General features: G+C 48.6%; 1 protein-coding gene across 1 annotated transcript; it reads right to left on the bottom strand.

Moving 5' to 3' along the window:
* Window positions 1-3,678: 3,678 nt before the first annotated feature.
* UCP3 (uncoupling protein 3) lies at window positions 3,679-18,222 on the bottom strand. Its single transcript, XM_074942892.1, has 8 exons — window positions 18,174-18,222; window positions 15,481-15,703; window positions 13,842-14,052; window positions 12,685-12,882; window positions 11,185-11,286; window positions 10,105-10,285; window positions 7,732-8,271; window positions 3,679-5,402 (listed from the first exon to the last, which is right to left on the bottom strand). The coding sequence occupies exons 2-7, from the start codon at window positions 15,604-15,606 to the stop codon at window positions 8,157-8,159; spliced, it is 933 nt and encodes a 310-aa protein (XP_074798993.1). The 5' UTR covers window positions 15,607-15,703; window positions 18,174-18,222; the 3' UTR covers window positions 3,679-5,402; window positions 7,732-8,156.
* Window positions 18,223-18,521: the final 299 nt, after the last annotated feature.

The raw sequence follows: 18,521 nt of genomic DNA, 5'->3' as shown, positions 1-18,521 counted from the left end.
GTTACCCCCACCCCACGGATCGCCCCACTCCCTGCCCTCGCGTTACCCCCACCCCACCGATCGCCCCTCTCCCTGCCCTCGCGTTACCCCCACCCCACCGATCGCCCCATTCCCTGCCCTCGGGTTACCCCCACCCCACGGATCGCCCCTCTCCCTGCCCTCGGGTTACCCCCACCCCACCGGTCGCCCCGTTCCCTGCCCTCGCGTTACCCCCACCCCACCGATCGCCCCGTTCCCTGTCCTCGGGTTACCCCCACCCCACCGGTCGCCCCGTTCCCTGCCCTCGCGTTACCCCCACCCCACGGATCGCCCCGTTCCCTGCCCTCGCGTTACCCCCACCCCACGGATCGCCCCGTTCCCTGCCCTCGCGTTACCCCCACCCCACCGATCGCCCCGTTCCCTGCCCTCGCGTTACTCCCACCCCACCGGTCGCCCCTCTCCCTGCCCTGCATTACCCCCACCCCACCGATCGCCCCTCTCCCTGCCCTCGCGTTACCCCCACCCCACCGGTCGCCCCGTTCCCTGCCCTCGCGTTACCCCCACCCCACCGATCGCCCCACTCCCTGCCCTCGCGTTACCCCCACCCACTGCCCTAGCCAATGGGGGAGCAGTGCTAGGAAGGGATTCCCCCCCCACCCTTGCTGGGAGCAGCAGGGGCTCTGATGAAGGTTAGGAGGCTGATGGCCCCTCCCTGGTGCGAGGTGGGGCGAGTGTTATCTGTCAGCACAGCTGAGTTGGCGATCAAAGGTTGCAGAGGGCAACCGGTCCGTGAGGCAAACAGGTGAACCAGCGGGAAGCAGTAAGTCCCTGGCAGGGAAAGGCCCTGCTCAGCTGCTCCCCTGGGCCCCGCAGTGCTGCGGCTGAAGTCAGAAACTAACTGACCCTGACACGGAGTGTGGCCTCTCTCTCTTTCTCGGTTCCTCATAGTCAGCGGGAGAGTTCAACCAACCAAGCAAAAATGAAAACATCCCACAAAGAACAACAAAACAATGGTCAGGAACTTTTTGCCCTGAGGCTTGGCTGGCTCAGGGGGCTGCTAGTGGGACAATAAGTCTTTTGCCCTACAGCACTGGTGCAGATTTGGTGTAGATTGGTAGGCCCCCAAAGTTGCCACCATCTGATGGCTACTCAGTGGCCTATGCAGTGGACAAAGAACCCAAGGGACCATGAGAGGTCAACTAGTCCAGTCCCTTGTAATGAGACAGGCCCAAGTAAACCTAGACCTCACAGGTGTTTGTCCAAGCTATTCTTAAAAACCCCCAGTGATCGGAACTATTCAACTTCAGCTGGAGGCCCCAGCGAGATGGTGATACTAACCAAAAGGCTGAACAGACATGGGGGATAGATGCTCCTTTGAACCCTGGAAATGGTCCTTTCAAAGTCAGCTGTGGAGGTGGGAGGTGATGCTTCTGCAGATGAAGCCTGCACTGCTGCTTCCCTTGGTCTATTGTTCAGTAGGGGACCCAGCACTTTTCAGGAACATGAAATTCACTTGAAACCCCAAACAAAATGAAAAGGGAGGGGACAGAATGGAGATAAGGGACTGTGTAGCCGGCAGCCTCTAAATTCTTATTTCTGCTGTTATTCCAGATCCTCAGAGTACACTTCTGTTTCCTTGTGGATTGTCTCCTTGATACAAATGTGGCACCATAAACCAATGTCAACTAGAGTTCTGTGTGTAAAACGGGCACCAGAGGCAAAAAGACTAAAAATGACTAATAGTCTATGCTATGGAGACTTCCCAAATGTACCCACCTTTCTATACAATTCATCCTTATGGGATAAGATCTCTCTGTTTTCCGTCAGTCTCTTCAATTATAAAACGCACCCACGCTGTTCTTATTTCTAGACTGTGCTTTTGGCTGAGCTTCTGTGGCTCAAATAACCCTTGGTCAAAACACAGTCCTAATCGGGTATCTTCCAAGTGGAGAGGATTTATTTGCTCACACACTTTCCCTGTTTAAGAGATCTGGGAAAGATTGGTTTCCAGGGGATTGCTGTTACAGAATTGCCTGAAAATGGAGGTAAGATTCCATTAGCCATTTAAAATGATTTGTTTCACGCTACATGAGACACAGGCAAGAAGTGGAGGCTTATGTTCAACTAACTGCAACTTTCTAATCACCAGAAACAACCCCTGCTAAGACCAGTCCCCGAAAAACAAAATGATTTTGAGACATCTGTGAACCTTTTCATTGAGCTTGGACCAAAATCAGCCCTGACATAAAGGTGGAAGACAATATGAACTGCATGCGTTCAGCACCTGGTTCCTTTTTTAGATGCCTAAGTATGGATTTGGGTGCCTCACTTTAGATGCCTCGCCCTGCTCTACATCCAGAAATGGCATCAGTTTAACTAAATTGGTTTCTACATTCATTCAGTTAAATCCATGCCAGTGTGGACACTCTTTAATCAGTTCGAGTGCCTTAGCTGCATTCACAAATTTGAGACTATTGGCCTTTCCACCCAGTCGTTAAGAACAATAGCAATTGTTTTAATTAACTGAATCCTCAAAGGAATATTCAATCATTTGCATATTCCAATCTAGTCCTATGAAATAGCCTGTCAAACGACTGCACCATCAGGACACGATAATGGGATAAAACGAGCTGGAGTTTCCCGGTCCATGGATCAGCATTGTCAAGGTGAACAAGGGCTCATGAAGTCTGAGGCTTGACAATGAACAGCCCTTTGGGTTGAATAAGGAGTGTTCTCATTTCTTTGTGCTGTTTCATTCTCTTTCCTGATCCCCTAAAAGGCAGTGGTTGCATTTGAAGGTTCCCTTTACAACCAGAAGGGCTGGACAATGTATAAGGTTTGATGCCGTAGAAACCAGGAGATTGGAACCCCTCTTGAGTATTCTGGCTTCTTTTGCCTTTTCCTTTGAACTCAGGACTTTAGTAGCCTCTCTGCTGGGATTCGTTGAGGAATACTGGATTGGAAGGTTACTTCATCGTGCCTCAGCGCAGGCAAAGGACTAGCTGACCTCCTGACATCCTTTCCAGCCCCGCATTTCTCTGGTTCTGTGAAAGTTGGGCCTAAGCAGAGCTGGAATAAATTGCACAAAGGAGCTTTGTGTTTTAAAAAGGGTGAATTAAAGAATGTGCATTGAAACACACCCAGCAGAGTGCAGCGGAGTGAGGGATTTCAAAAAACAGGCGACACTTTAAAAAACGAGGGAATCTTATTCCACTTGAATTCCACAAATGGAGAAACTGAGGCACAGAGCAGGTGATTTGTCCAAAGTAATAGCATAGCACACTTGGGACTTTAACCCTTGCTGACCAGACTCTGGTTCCAGTCTCTGACCCAACCTCTGCCTCAGAATTAGAGTTCTGATTGGCTGGTTGGCTCCAACACCCAGAGGCTCACATCTGGGGACTGATCACTGAAAAGGGCCACAAATGAGCTGGGACTCACTAGCGCTTTGTTTAGTTTCAGCCAAAATATCCCCCCACTGCTACATTTTGAAGAAACCTTCTAAAAAGCATCACTTTGCTCCACAAGGAAAAGGGACCAGATCCCATCACATCTGTTAACTCCTCAATGCTTCTTTGAATGGTTTGATGCTATCTGTTATACTGCTTCCCACCGCTGCAGAAGAGGGCACCAATAAAAGACACACTCTGGTGTGGCTTAATTCTTTAATGCTATAATCATAGTCCAGTTAGAAGTAGAATTGAATGTTGATGTATCTGTCTTAAAGTTTTCTATTGTGCCCATCACTGTCGTATCTAAGGTAGTGGTTCTCAACCAGGGGTACGCAGAGGTCTTCCAGGAGGTACATCAACTCATCTACATATTTGCCTAGTTTTAGACCATGCTAGGTAAAAAGCACTAGCAAAGTCAGTACCAAGTAAAATTTCATACAGACAATGACTTATATATGATACACTGAAATGTAAGCACAATGTTTATATTCCAATTGATTTAGTTTATAATTATATGGTAAAAATGCGAAAGTCGGCAATCGTTCAGTAACAGTGTGGCTGTGACACTTCTGTATTTTTATGTCTGATTTTGTAAGCAAGTAGTTTTTAAGTGAGGTGAAACTTGGGGGTACGCAAGACAAATCAGACTCTTGAAAGGGGTACAGTAGTCTGGAAAGGTTGAGAGCCACTGATCTAAGGCATGGTCTGCCCTTGAAAGTTATATCAGCAGAGTTACATCAGTCAGGGGTATGAAGAAAACACCCCGACTGATGCCCACCTAACCCCCAGGGTCGATGCAGCTATGTCAACAGAAGAATGCTTCTGTTGACATAGCTAATGTCATGGTGGGAGGTGGTGTTCCTGCACCGACAGAAAAACTCCATCCGTTGGTTAGGCTGCGTCTGCACCAGTGGGCTGTGCTGGGCTAATCTTTATGTGTTATGAATTTCAGTGCTTGCAAAGAGCATGGGGCTGTGGCTACAGAGCAGCTGTGCACGGAGGGCGAAATTCACCTCTGCGCAGCAAATCACCGCAGGGTACGCAGCACGTATCCCACTTGGCTGGAGGGTGCATCCATCCCAGATGAGTGCTGCATAAACCTTGTACTGACTGCACAGGGATGCCCTGCTCTGGCTGCAAGCTCTGAGATAGCATTGCTATTAGGTGTAGCTCAAGCTGGTGATTCTGCTCTGCAAAGCCCTGTATCATTTGGGATGCCATTAACTGCTCCACCGGGACAGTTAAAGGCGACCTGTGAAGGGTGTTTTTAAAAGACAGACCGTGTATCCCTTGTTGATCCTTTAGGATGTGAACCAAGGAAACTGGAAAGGGGCCGGTGCTGCTGGATGAGACTTCCCCAAATCACTCCTGTGAGCTCAGCACTGAAGGGGAAATTCAGCACAAGGTTTCTGCACCTGGACCGGGGTGAATTCCACTCCATTGCTCGGGAGTGCTGTAGTTGCCATTGTCGTTCACTGACCAGAGCGATGCCGTTGCTTTTGTCTCAGATTAGTGCTTTCGGTGAAGCACGGGGGCTCATTCGTCCAGCTCAGAAAGATGCAGGGTGAGCTGATCCCACTCGGATTCAAGCACTGGGATCATTCTAGGTATTTCTAACCCGATGCTTAGATCCTTCCGCCGTCCCCTCTGGGTTTGCACCACAGACCTTTCAGCATGGGCCAGGTCGGGAGAAGAGAGAAAGAACTAAATCTGCCAAGGAAAAGACAGAAGACCTGCAACGAGATCCCCTGGGGGCTGTCTGAGTCCTTTTATTAGCAATGGCTGCAAGGCAGCAATAACCATGACACAGTTTAATGGCCACTCGTCCCCTGTGACACAAGTGATCCAGGTGAGGCGGGCAATGCTCCTCCAATAATTCCCTCTCAGTGCAGCTCCAGAACACTGACTAGTATGCACCGCAGGCAGCTCGGGCCGGTGTCCTGCTGCAGATCCATCTGTGGGCGGTCGGCTCTGTGGGAGGGAGAGAGGATCTAAAGTTACCTGTGTCTTGGTAGGCGTTTCTTTTGCATTATTTATCCCACTTCTGCTTCCCGGCACATCAGCTGGGCTGTCTGAATCATACAGAGACCAGAGATGGAAAAGACCTGGCAGGTCCCAGCTGGTTGGTCCTTTCACTGGGCTTGTTCCCTAAAGTCTATTCATCAGTGAATAATCCAGCCTAAGGCCTTGGCTACACTGCAAAGGGTTTGCCAGCAGAGCTATGCCGGTAGACCAGCAAGAGAGTTCTTTTCCCAGTACACCTGATACCTATTCTCCAAAGAAAATCAACTATACGAGCAACAGGACTTTTTTGGCTGGTAAAACTGTATCTGCGCTGGGGCTTTTCCTGGCCAGTGATTTAGCTGGGAGGAGAGCTGGGGGCACTGGAGTAAGCTACGCTGCCAAGGCATAATTTTGCTGCCTCCACCCTAAGAGCGCTTTGCTGATCTAGTACGCTGGTATACCTGTGCCGGTAAAGCCTTCCAGGCGTTGACTTGTGTCATAACTATAAAGGGAAGGGTAACCACCTTTCTGTCCACAGGGCTATAAAATCCCTCCTGGCCAGAGGCAAAACCCCTTCACCTGTAAAGGGTTAAGAAGCTAGAATAACCTCGCTGGCACCTGACCAAAATGACCAATGAGGAGACAAGTTACTTTGAAAGTGGGGGGGACAAAGGGTCTGTCTGTCTGTGTGATGCTTTTGCTGGGAACAGATCAGAAATGCAAGCCTTCCAACTCCTGTTAAGTTAGTAAGTAATCTAGCTAGAAAATGCGTTAGATTTCCTTTTGTTTAATGGCTGGTAAAATAAGCTGTGCTGGAGGGAATGTATATTCCTGATTTTGTGTCTTTTTGTAACTTTAGGTTTTGCCTAGAGGGATTCTCTATGTTTTGAATCTGATTACCCTGTAAGGTATTTACCATCCTGATTTTACAGAGGTGATTCTTTTACCTTTTCTTTAATTAAAATTCATCTTTTAAGAACCTGATTGATTTTTCATTGTTCTTAAGATCCAAGGGTTTGGGTCTGTGTTCATGTGTACCAATTGATGAGGATTATTATCAAGCCTTCCCCAGGAAAGGGGGTGTAGGGCTTGGGGGGTATTTTGGGGGGAAGAAGTCTCCAAGTGGGCTCTTCCCCTGTTCTTTGTTTAAAACGCTTGGTGGTGGCAGCATACTGTTCAAGGACAAGGCAAAGTTTGTACCTTGGGGAAGTTTTTAACCTAAGCTAGTAAGAATAAGCTGAGGGTGTCTTTCATGCAGGTCCCCACATCTGTACCTTAGAGTTCAGAATGGGGAAGGAACCTTGACAACTTGGCTCTATTCAATATAATTAGGCTAGCACTATTTCTACGTGTAGACCAAGCCTACCTTTAAACAACTTGAAGGACGGGGCTTCCACCACTTGGGAGCCAATCTTGACCCTCACTGTTAGGAAACCTTTCCTGATTTTCCTCCTACGTTTTCCTGGGTTTAATTTCATCCCCTCACTCAGTTACCTACTCCTCTCAGACCACCCTTACCAAATCATCCCCTCGATGGTGTTATCCAGCTCCCGGCCCCCAGCACAGTAACATCTCACCACACCCCTGTGAGGCTCAGGAAGAATTATCCCCGCATCCGCAGCAGACCAGGGAATTGAACCCACCTTGAATCTCATTGGGGTATTTCTTTCTAGAGCTGTCAGGAAATGACTTTTTTCCACTAGAAGATTTTTAAGGTTTTTTCCCAAAAAAACTATTGTTTTGATAAAACCCACAATTTTTTTTCACAAAAACAATTGGTTTTTTTGCAAAAATTTCCATTTCTTCAAAAAGTTTGGATGAATATTTTTTGACTATTTATTTCTTCCCATGTCCCAAGTGTCTCTAAGTTCCTTTGAGTTATTGCTCTGACCTTGTGGCTTGCCAGAAAACTTAAAAGAAATAAGCATAAAATGTTCTAAAAACCAGCCCAACTGGTGGGGGGCCAGGGCTAGAGAGCAGCATGGGGCAGGGTTTGTGTCATCAGGCTGGGCAGGGGGCAGAGCATAGACCATGCCGCGTGCGCCATGAAAATAAAAAGCCCAGAGAAAAAGTGGCACCTAGAGTTAAGCAGAAAAACCCACTTGGGTAAAGAACCCACCAATCTGTAAAAAGCTAAACCCCAGATCACTTTCTTTAACTACATTGGCAATTTCCTCCCTATTTGCTATCACTCATGAAGGCTGTTTACTCCTTCTGAAGATAGTTAATAAGACTAAACCTAATCCTGACCCCTGTGCTTCCCCATCAAACTGCTCTCCCATGCCTCAGAGTGTACCTGGCCCTCTATCATCACCCTTGGATTATGCTCCAGTTTCCTGTCCACATGGCAGCACCTGGATCCAAGATGGTTCGAAGAGCTCAGAGGCCGTATCGAAAGCTTTACTAAAGTTTGGCTTCATTGATGGTTTTGTTTTTTCAAGTCCTTTTTCGTCACTTCAATATCGTGCATCCCTTGGGCATGTTTAAATAAGGTAATTTACGTTGGCATCTCACCAATTGTGACAAGTGGGTTTTGAAAAGCCAGCTGTCTCCTGACAGTCCATCCAAAGCTGCATGCCCCCACCTCAGTGGCTGGGAGCGTATGTCCCAGTCAAAGTTCAGCAGCAAGAGCCAGCTCTGCAAGCTTTGCCTGGGAGAGGAGAATCCATGGGAGCCCCCATGCTGTCCTCTGTCGTCTCATCCCAGAGACCTCCCTGGGGCTTAGGATGGAGACGCCCATGTCTCCTGGGCCAGCATCATGGCGCGTTTCAGCTGCTCGTAGGTCACAAACATCACCACGTTCCAGGATCCCAGCCGCAGGAACGAGGGCATGAACCTGAGGGAGGGGACAATAGATATTAAGAGATCCAATAGCACAGAGGCTAAGGAATTTCCCCTTCATCCCCAGCCAGGGTACTCCATGCCCCTGGCAACCAACAACAAGCTGTATCTCTTCCTGCCCTTGGCTGGTGGATCCCCCATCCATTAGCTCCCTCATGATCCCTGCTATCCATGGGTTCCCCTCTGTTCTCTCCTGCCTGGCATCACACACCCTCAGACAGCTCCCCCTGCCACTCCTATTCTTTAACAGTAGCCTTGATTCCTGCCTGACCTGACATTGCACCCACCCCTGGCTAGAGACACCTTACCAGTTGCTCTGCGCACATATGGTGCTCTGTAAATAATGAGACCGAGTCAGGTGGGCTCGACTCTTTCCCGTGTTTTGCAAGCACAGCAGAATATGAAACCAGACTAATCTGTAATACTTAGCCCTGGTCTAGGCCCAGATTCGCAAAGGCACCGAACTCCCACCGATGTCAATGGAAGTCAGGCGCCTCTCTATACCTGTGAGCATCTGGGCCCTTGCGCTCATCAGCTGCAGATCTCAAAGCACCTTACGGAGGTGGGTAGGTATAATTCTCCCCATTTTATACACAGGGAAGTGGAGGTGCAGAGAGCTCCAGGCTCCCATGTTGTAAAGGCTTCTGGGCGTCTTGTGTTTCAGATGCCCGTGGTGAGAGTCTCACGCCTGCTCTGCAAAGGTACTAAGCATCCACCACAAGCCAGCTGAAGCCAACAGGTGCTTATGGGACAGACTGACAATGTCCTGGACCAACCTTGTGGAATGAAGATAAGTGTATAGCAGACTGGATGAGGGTTAATGCCTTTGGGGGCATTGTGTTAAAAAGGCAATGGTGTCTGGCACTGTGTGGTGCTCCTCGAGGAGGAGGAGGATGCTAACGTCATTCCTCCAGCTGGGTGTTTGGAGCTACCCCGGGGAAGTGGAGTTCAGACGGGATTCCCCAGGGACCCACAGACAAAGGAAGGGTTTGGGGATAAATAGCCTGTTACAAACCGGCTCAGGGCCGTCTTCCTGATCCAGCAAGCGGAGGCCCCAATCCTTTGGGGAGGGTTGGGCCTATTGGGCGCTTGTTCTGAGGTAAAGCTGTGATGAACTTGAAACCCCAAGGAAACCCCACAGGTGGGGTGTTGCAGGACTGCTCCTGCCCGAGCCCAAGCAAGGGCTGGGGTGATCTCTGATGAGCTTCTTAGCATGTGTGCAGGTTGTTCCCTTGTTTTTAATGTGTTTTCTCTGTAGTGCTTTTACCTTAAGAATAAAATAGACATGCACAGAAAGAGCGGTGGGATATCTGTAATGGGGCCGTCACACTGTTAAGCATCTCTGAAGAGAAAGCAAGCAGGCCTGTTTGGGCAGGCTGGGAATAACACAGTGAAGGCAGGGAACAGCTCCGCCTGGCAGAAGGGAAAGAGATGCATCTCCACCCAAGAGAGGGGACAGCCAGGGGAGCTGGAAGCCTGTGAGCGGGCCCTTGCGGGATGACTGAGGGGAACTAGAGGTGGAGTTGCCCTGCCCTGTGCTGCTTATCACCTTTGAAAATCGCAGGCTGAGGGGCCACAGACCAAGCCACCCATTAGAGGCTGCTTTGGAAAAACTGGCCCAAAGTGACTTGCCCACGGTCACACGAGCTGGTAGTAGAGTGAGGACGAGAACCCAGGTCTCCTGACTCTCAGCCCAGTGCTCTGTCACTGTCAGTCTCCTCTGTAGACTTGTTACAGGAACACCTGCGCTGCTCCTTGAGTAGGCTTTGGGCATGGTACAGGCCTGGATACAGATTTGTAGCTGTCTCAGTGCTTAAGCGCCGCTTACCCCTTGTAAAATGCTGTGGGTCCTTCCAGGATCACCATGGTGAGCATACAGTTCAAGGCATTTCTGTATTGGCCAGGGGTGGAATTCATGTATCTCGTCTTCACGACGTCGACAGGAGAAGCCACCACAGTGGCGCAGAAGCCAGCTCCGAAAGCAGCGACGAAATGGCAAGGAAAAGTGTCTGGGGGTGGAATGTGGGTAATGGGTTTTGGGGTAGTGGAATTTTCCATTGCCAACGGGATGATTTCGCCTTTACGAGCCACTTGCAATTAGTCATCAGTGCCATGCCCAGCTAGAGCGCATGCCACCCAAGGACCTCAGTTCAATTTACAGACATCAATAAACTGATCCTCTCCCCGAGAGAGTGGTAAGTATCTCCATTCCCCACATGGGGAAAACTGAGCCATGGGAGGTTTGCTACTAACTTTGGGACACATACCTTGAGACTCTTTGGGCTTGATTTTCAAAGCTACAGAGCCAGTTGTAATGCCAGCTGAAGTCCATGAGAGCTGCGAGGTCTCCGCACCCCTGAAAATCAGGCCCAAGATGCCCCAAGCTGGATGCCCCCAAACTGAAGTACGTAAAATCAATGAGCACTTCTGAAAATATGGGCCTAAGTGCCAGGTTCCCAAAGGGATTTAGGCATGTAGTGGGATTGCCTAAAGCGTGTAGGCACCTAACTCCCAATGGGGGTTTTTGGAAATCCAACTAGGTGCCCATCTGCACCCCAGGTGCCTGAATCCCTTTGAAAATCTGGCCCTAAGTGACTTGCCCAAGGTCATGCAGGGAGTCTGTGGCAGAGCTGCGAATAGGTCTTAGGTCTTCTAAGGTCTAGTGCTCTGTACTAGACCATCCTTACCACCATGCTGCTGAAACCTCCACCTGATGTCTGAAGCAGCATTGGTAGCTGGCTCCAGCCCTCTTTGCCAGAGTGAGCATGACCCATTGTGGAAGGCCATCAGGGAAGGAGAAGCAATGGAGAGGGCTCAGTGAGACAGAGCTCTAACCACCAGGCTCCCCAGACGGAAAGGACGAAGGAAGGACACCCTCACTCACTCAAGGCTTTGGTCCCCTCCTCACCTGTCATTAGATGATATTTCAGCAGCATCTCCTTGAGGAGGTCATAGGTAACCATCTCTCCGCAGTTCACGATGGCGTTGCGGGTGATGTTGGGTAACGTCCCTGAGGCAGAAGACACAAAGGATGAATGGTTTAGAGAGTGACTCTGACCATATGAGATCACACTGCTCTTCTGAAAGCAGAGTAGGGCAGGTGATGACCATGTCTGTATTATTATTAATCGTGTTTATTACACCTGTGCCTAAAGGAGCTCTGCTAGGTAACAGGAGTTCTATGATACCAGGATTTTAAGGGATAATAAGAATAATACTTGCCATTGCGTGGCATTATTTATCCACAGCGGTCAAAGCACTTTACAAAAATGGCCAAGACTCATTATCCCCATTATACAGCTGGGGAGAGAGAAGTCCAGAGTTGCACAGCAATTCAATGGCAGAGCAAACAATGGAACCTGAGAGCCCTTGACTCAGTGCTGGGCTCGGATAGTTGGATCACCGTTCCATCTCCAGAACACAAGGAAATGGGGAGAGAGTAAGTGACGAGGCAAACCTGTTTATTGCAGGTCTGTGGGCTCGCCACGAACCTTACTTCTGTGATGCAAGAGGAAAAAGGACATTTGCCCTTGCCCTGGATGGGATGTGTCCCCCATCCATCGCAGGTGAGTGGTGACGCTAATGATGATTTTATGTCAACATTGTTTATGATTTAATCTCTGATCATTTGGGCAGAAGCATCCCACTATTCTGGGGTCGGGGTGGAGTCGGGGGTTGTGAGCAGGGCCTGAATAGAGCACCTCAATTTCCTTTTTCTGACCAACCAGCCCCCACATTTGGGAGGGGGGGTGGCATTTTGGTTTGGTTTGCTCTGGTCCGTGATTGGTTGTGATCTGCCCTTTTGGGTCTAATAGTCAGTGCGTTTGTTGTGGCTTATGCTGGGATGAGCCAGTCTGGGAAATGCATCCCTCTCTCTTGTCTCACCTTAAAAATACTACACAGTGGATTATACATGAAAGTCCCAGCCTGTGCCGAGCCAGGATGAGGGTTAGGTACCACTCAGGTCCTATTTTAAGCCCTTTAGGGCTGCCCTAACCTGCACAGGGGCAGCCAGCCCCAGGATAGAGGAGCAGGCCTCCTCCCCACTGTGCTGGAGCAGAAATGAAGATCTGGGAAGCAGGGAAGGGAATGCTGTCTGGTCACATGGACCTGCTGCCAGAGCTGTCGCATGGCCACTTTAAACCAGCTGGCCCTGTCCTCCAGGGATATCTGCAGAACCCGAGGGGCCAGAGCTGAATTCTGTTAGCTGGGCTTGCTCTGTTCACTAAGGGCCATGGGAATTAGGGGCCTAAACACTTTTGAGGCACTGGGCCCAGATTCTTAACTGGTGTAATTTGGCTCAGCTCCATTGACTTCCAGAGACTGACCTCAGTGGAGCCACCCCGCTTTACACCAGCGGGCGATTGGTCTGGAAGGCTCTCTCGCTCCACACATATAAATCCTGTACCTTTCCAGAGGCCTCTGACCCCTTCCTCCTTGGCGATGGTTTTGTAGGCATCCACAGTCCCGCTGTATTTCTTGGTTCCCTCTGTCAGCCTCACTTGGGCTTGGAATCGCACCTTGACCACGTCGGTCGGCTGGGCACATGTGACTGCCATAGCTCCGGTGGTGCAGCCAGCCAGCAACCGGGTGAGAATACCAGCATCTGAATGGGAGCGAATAAACTGGGTAGCAATCTCTGGTTTGTCTCTAGGATCGAAAGCTAAGTAGCAACGCACAGAGCTGAGTTTTTCTCAGCCTCCCCACTAAACCAGAGTGCCTTTCATCCGCCTCGCTAGGACTGGGTGTGAGCATGTCCCCTCTATCCAGCACTGAGGCCATAGGCGAAGGCCGACTCCCTGCATGGCCTCAGGGAAGTCACTTAGCCTAACTTTTCAGGTGGCCTCTAATTTGGGGGTTGGCCTCAGTTTTCTGGATACCCAACTTTAAACTCTCCTGGTCTGGTTTTTAGAGGTGCTGAGCAGCACCAGAAATAGCAAGCATCAGGAGGTTGTGAGTAGGGTAAGAGAAGGCTCTGCTCACCTTGTCCCACTACACCGTCCCTTTGCACCCTGAGAACACTGACCTAGGCCTCCCGCCCCCGCGCTGATCCAGCTGCAGACTCTGGCTCCAAAGGGAGGGAACTGCTTGTCACACATTTGGTTCTAATAAGTAGTTTTTAAATTGGAAGGACCATGCTCTCTAAACCTGGCCTGGATTTTTGGGCCTGCCATTGTTTGACGGGGCAGTGGCTGTCAACTAGACATTGAGGTTTCTGATCATGCCCCAAAGCAAGTGCTCAAACATCTAGGTTAGCTGTGCTCAGGGCACTGCAGGACCTGGATGAGACTGGGATCCTACGTGTAGCATGTTTACCCCATTTGTCATTTGGGATCTCAGGTTATTCAGCTCACTCTAGAGACTGGTTGCCTGTAATTTTTTTTTTTTAAGTGGCAACATCTAGGACAATGGGCCAGAGCCTCAGCTGGTGTGAATCAGCGTAGCTCCATTCGTGTAGTTCATCGACTTCCATGAGCTGATTCACGCCAGCTGAGGATGCGGCTCGACGTTCTGAAATAGAGGCTGAGAACACCGCCCCTGGAAGCATGTGGTGCCGACACTCACTCTCCGATCCCGTGGAGGTGTAGAATTGTTTCACGGAGTCGTACAGCCCGATACGAATGGAAGCAAAGCTCATCTGACGCTGGAGCCCAGCCACCAGGCCATTGTAAAGGCTCTTGGGACCTTCCGTCTTCACCATGGTGGTGATTGTGCCAAAGACACCCTTATAGTGGATGGTCTTCATGCTCTTGGTAGGCTTGGACTCTCCCTGGATCTTCAAGACGGACAGACAGACATCATTATTAGCAGATGGCAATTCACCTCTAGTGCAGCCAGCTAGATCCTGCTCCTGAAACCTTTATTCATGTGAGTAGTTCAAGTAAAGTCATCCATGAGTAAGGGTTTGCAGAGATGGGCCCATTATCTAGGAGAGTTCATAAGCTGTAAGCTCAGTTCATGGTAGTTTGGGGCATGTACTGAACTAGGAAGGTATTAAATTGTCATTTATATATGCATTCAACCTGCAGTTGCGTTTTTGATCAGTGAACTAGTTGCAAGGCTATAATTGTCATACATTTACACATCAGATTCCATCCAGCTGGATACCAAAGCACTTTGCAAAAGGACTGTGCAATACCGTCGTTATCTCTTTGCTCACCACTGAAATGCAGCCACCTCTGGGGTAGAGTGTGGCAGCTGTTTATCAGTCTACAGCAACGTTACAGGCCAAATCAAGTCAGGAACTGAAGAGGCCTACCGTATCCAGCTGAAAATGGTGGAGCACATAAGTAGCCTAGATGTAATTATCAATGATGGAATTTGGCCAGAATGCCAGAGTGATGGTGGGAGGCTAAATTAATTCATGTTCGTAAAGTGCTTTGAGATCAGATAGAAAATGTTCTCCAGTATCAATGCAAAGAGGGTGAAATTCACCCTGGTGCAGGGGGACAACACAAGGCCTGGGTACCATTTCAGATCCACTTTGAGGGCTCGGGGCAGATCCTCAGCTGGGGTAAACTCTCACAGGCTCATTGGCTTCCAAGTGACAGTCTACCCCGGCCGAGGTTCTGCTCTCTTAAGTGGTCCCTAGCTCTTGTGCTGGGGCCTCTGCATGGGGTGGATTTCACTCAGAACTATAATCAAGTCGTGTCTGTAAAAAAAGTTATCCCTGGTTTCTGTTAATCACATTACAGCAGAAAAACAACCTGGACTTGCTGAGAAGAATACTACTGAGATGTCTCTAGGCACCCACAGATCTTCAGGGTACACAACAAACATCATCTGAAATCAAACCAGATATGTTAGAGCCTGATCCAACTCCCACTGATGTCTTTACATTAACTTTTAATGGGAATTGGATTGACCCTTAAAGGTAACAGATGGGAGGAAAAAAGACCTAGTCTGTTTCTCAGCAAGCGCTGGATTTGTCCAATGATTTAATATAAAATGCCTTTCACTCAATTTGAGAGACCACATGGGTCAGAGGATTGGGACTTGGATTGGGACTTGGGAGCGCTCGATTCTGTGCCCAGCTCTGCTGCTGACCTGCTATATGACTCAGAACAAATCTCTTTGTCTTGACTATTTCGACTGTTGTCTCTTTGGAGCAGGAACTGTCTCCCACTACGCATCTATACACTGTGCCTGACACAGCTGAGTCCCAGTATCCTTGTACTATAGTAATACCAACAAGAACGTTTACCTGCAGTCTGACTTTCGCAGTGTCCAGAGGGAAGGTGCAGAGATCTGCTATGCATGCTGCTGTCCCAGCACCCAGGAACTTAACAGTAGCAGTTGGAGGGATTTCTGTGGGCTTCAGTCCGACCATTGCTTCCCTGGGTTAGCAGGAATCACAGTTCAGCAAATAGATGCTCCTCTGGAAGCAGCGTTCAATCAGCAAGCGATGGACCAGCAGTGATATTCTCCTTGGAAGATATGAATGAAGCTGTAAATATATTAGGGCTGTCAAACGATTAATTGCAGTTTTAATCGCCCTGTTAAACAATAATAGGATACCATTTATTTAAATATTTTTGGATGTTTTCTACATTTTCAAATATCTTGATTTCAATTACAACGCAGAATACAAAATGTACAGAATGGCATGGTGGCCGAAGCTTGAGAGGCGTACAAATGTTTAGCATATCTGGCACGTAAATATTTTGCAATGCCAGCTACAAAAGTGCCATGTGAACATCTGTTTTCATTTTTAGGTGACATTGTAAATAAGACATGGGCAGTATTATCTCCTGCAAATGTAAACAAACCTCTGTGTCTTAGCAATTGGCTGAACAAGAAGTAGGACTGGGTGGACTTGTAGGCTCTGAAGTTTGACATTTTTTTTTTGAGTGCAGTTATATAACAAAGAAAATTCCTACATTTGTAAGTTGCACTTCCACAATACAGAGATTGTACTACAGTACTGGTATGAGGTGAACTGAGAAATATTATTTCTTTTGTTTATCTTTTTTACAGTGTAAATATTTGTAATTAAAAATAATATAAAGTGAGCACTGTACCCTTTGTATTCTGTGTTGTAACGGAAATCAATATATTTGAAAATGTAGAAAAACAACCAAAAATATTTATCAAAAATTTAAGTTGGTATTCTATTATTATTTAACAGTGGGATTAAAACTGATTAATCATGATGAATGTTTTTAATCATCATTAATTTTTTTAATCAAGTTAATTTCTTTTGAGTTAATTGCTTGAGTTAACTGCAGTTAATTTACAGCCCCAAAATATATATAATGCCTCTCTGGATCTCAGTCAAATGGATAATAATAGATGGATAAGGAGAGAAAATATTTTACACCCATTTATTTATTTAACAACAATGATTGATCGTCGCTTAACTCTGCATTTAGGGGGAGCATCCTTTGGAGTTTTCTATCTCAGCTACCTACACACTGGATGGATTTGGACAAATTACTACTGTCCCAGATACTATTGAGCTTAGGGATGTTTGTGGCCCCCATCACTATGGCATCTGAGCACCTCACAATCTTGATTGTATTTATCCTCACAGCCCAACATACCTGTGAGGCGAGGCAGGGCCGGGCTATTAACCCCATCGTGCTAACAGGGAACTGAGGCACAGAGAGGCTAGGTGACATACCCAAGATCAGACAAGAAGTCTGTTGCAGAGCAGAGGATTGCACCCACGTCTCCCCAAACCACAGCTAGTGTCCTAAGCTCTGGACCATCCTTTTCCCTTCCTATGGTGCTCATTGAAGAATGGCGTGAAGAAAGTAAATAAGGAGTGTTATTTACCCCTTCATGTATTACAAGAACCAGTGGTCACCCAATGAAATTAATAGGCAGCAGGTTAAAACAAACATAAGGAAATACTTCACACAATGCCCAGTCAACCTGTGGCACTTGTTGCCCGGGGATGATGTGAAGACCAGAAGTACAACGGGGTTTTAAAAAGAATTAGAGAAGTTCCTGGAGGATAGGTCAGTCAATGGCTATAAGCCAAGATGGTCAGGGATGTAATCGCATGCTTTGGGTATCCCTAAGCCTCTGACTGCCAGAGGCTGGGACTAGACAACGGAGGATGAATCACTCAATCACTCAATAATTTCTCTGTTCTGTTCATTCCCGCTAAAGCACCTGGTATTGGCCACAGTTGGAAGACTGGATGCTGAGCTAGATGGACCATTGGTCTGATCCAGTGTGGCTGCTCTTATGTTCTTATGAAGCCAATGGGATTGCTCGTGAGAACAGATCCCCATCCACACTAGCAGTACCAGCTTGTTTTTATAACCACCCGGGCTATGAGACCCTCATCTGACCTGGTTACTGCAACTACTCTTGCTCTTAGCCCTCTGGAGAGCCAGAGAAATCCTGCTCCAGATTCCCCACTGGTGGAAGCAGATGCAGCATTGGTGACTCTCGGCGGCAGGCTGGAGCAGTGAGATGTGAAGACTAATGTGGGTGTGGCCAAAGCCAGTGATGCACTCACTCCAAACGGGACAGACAGCATGAGGCTTCTCACACCTGGGTGCTCGGAGGGACGAGGTGCCGTGTTTGGGGATGACAGAAAGGGAGCTGCATGCAGCACAAACACTAAGCCAGCCTCTGCCCTGCACGGTCACTCTTAGGACCTGGTCAAAAGCTCCTTCAAATCAATGGGCTCCTTCAAATCTCCATTGCCTTCAGGGGGCTTTGGAGCCGGCCCTTTCTGCAGTGGGGCTGCTGAGATGTAAATGGGGGCACTTATTTAGTCAGCCTTCACATAGGCAACGCTCTCACGGGACCGAGAGCAGCACCCGCACCTAGGTAGATAGATCCTGGTGGCAATGGGTGAGGAATGAGGACGCAGAGCAAGACCTGCAGGGTTCGGCCCACTCCTAATAACCCACAGCAACTGTGAACGCTTAGCCTTACCTTAGAGATGCAGCAGGCTGAGTGCACTCCGCTTCTTGCCATCCTCTGTGAGCCGATTGTCTTGGCTCCTGATTTATATATCCCTCGTGGGCTGCACTCTTCGCTGAATGGCAAAGGATAAGGACAGAGATCATTTACCATCAGCAAGTTCACAAGTACCAGCCTCCCTCCCGAGGTTTAAAATAGATCAGAGAAGAAAAGTCATGAGACCCTGGTGTTTTTCAAAAAGCCTCAGGCTGGACAGTGCCGCTCCACCGCTGGGAGGCAGCAACGGTGGTAGTCCTGGTGTGCGAGTGCAGGGCTAAAGTGAGAGACGTGATGGGGAAAGTGATCTGGAGGGGCCACAAG

This window comes from Natator depressus, chromosome 1 (genome assembly GCF_965152275.1).
Source record: "Natator depressus isolate rNatDep1 chromosome 1, rNatDep2.hap1, whole genome shotgun sequence".
NCBI classification, from domain to species: Eukaryota; Metazoa; Chordata; order Testudines; family Cheloniidae; genus Natator; species Natator depressus.
The sequence above is the reverse complement of the archived record's forward strand: the minus strand, read 5'-3'. Positions and strand labels throughout refer to the sequence as shown.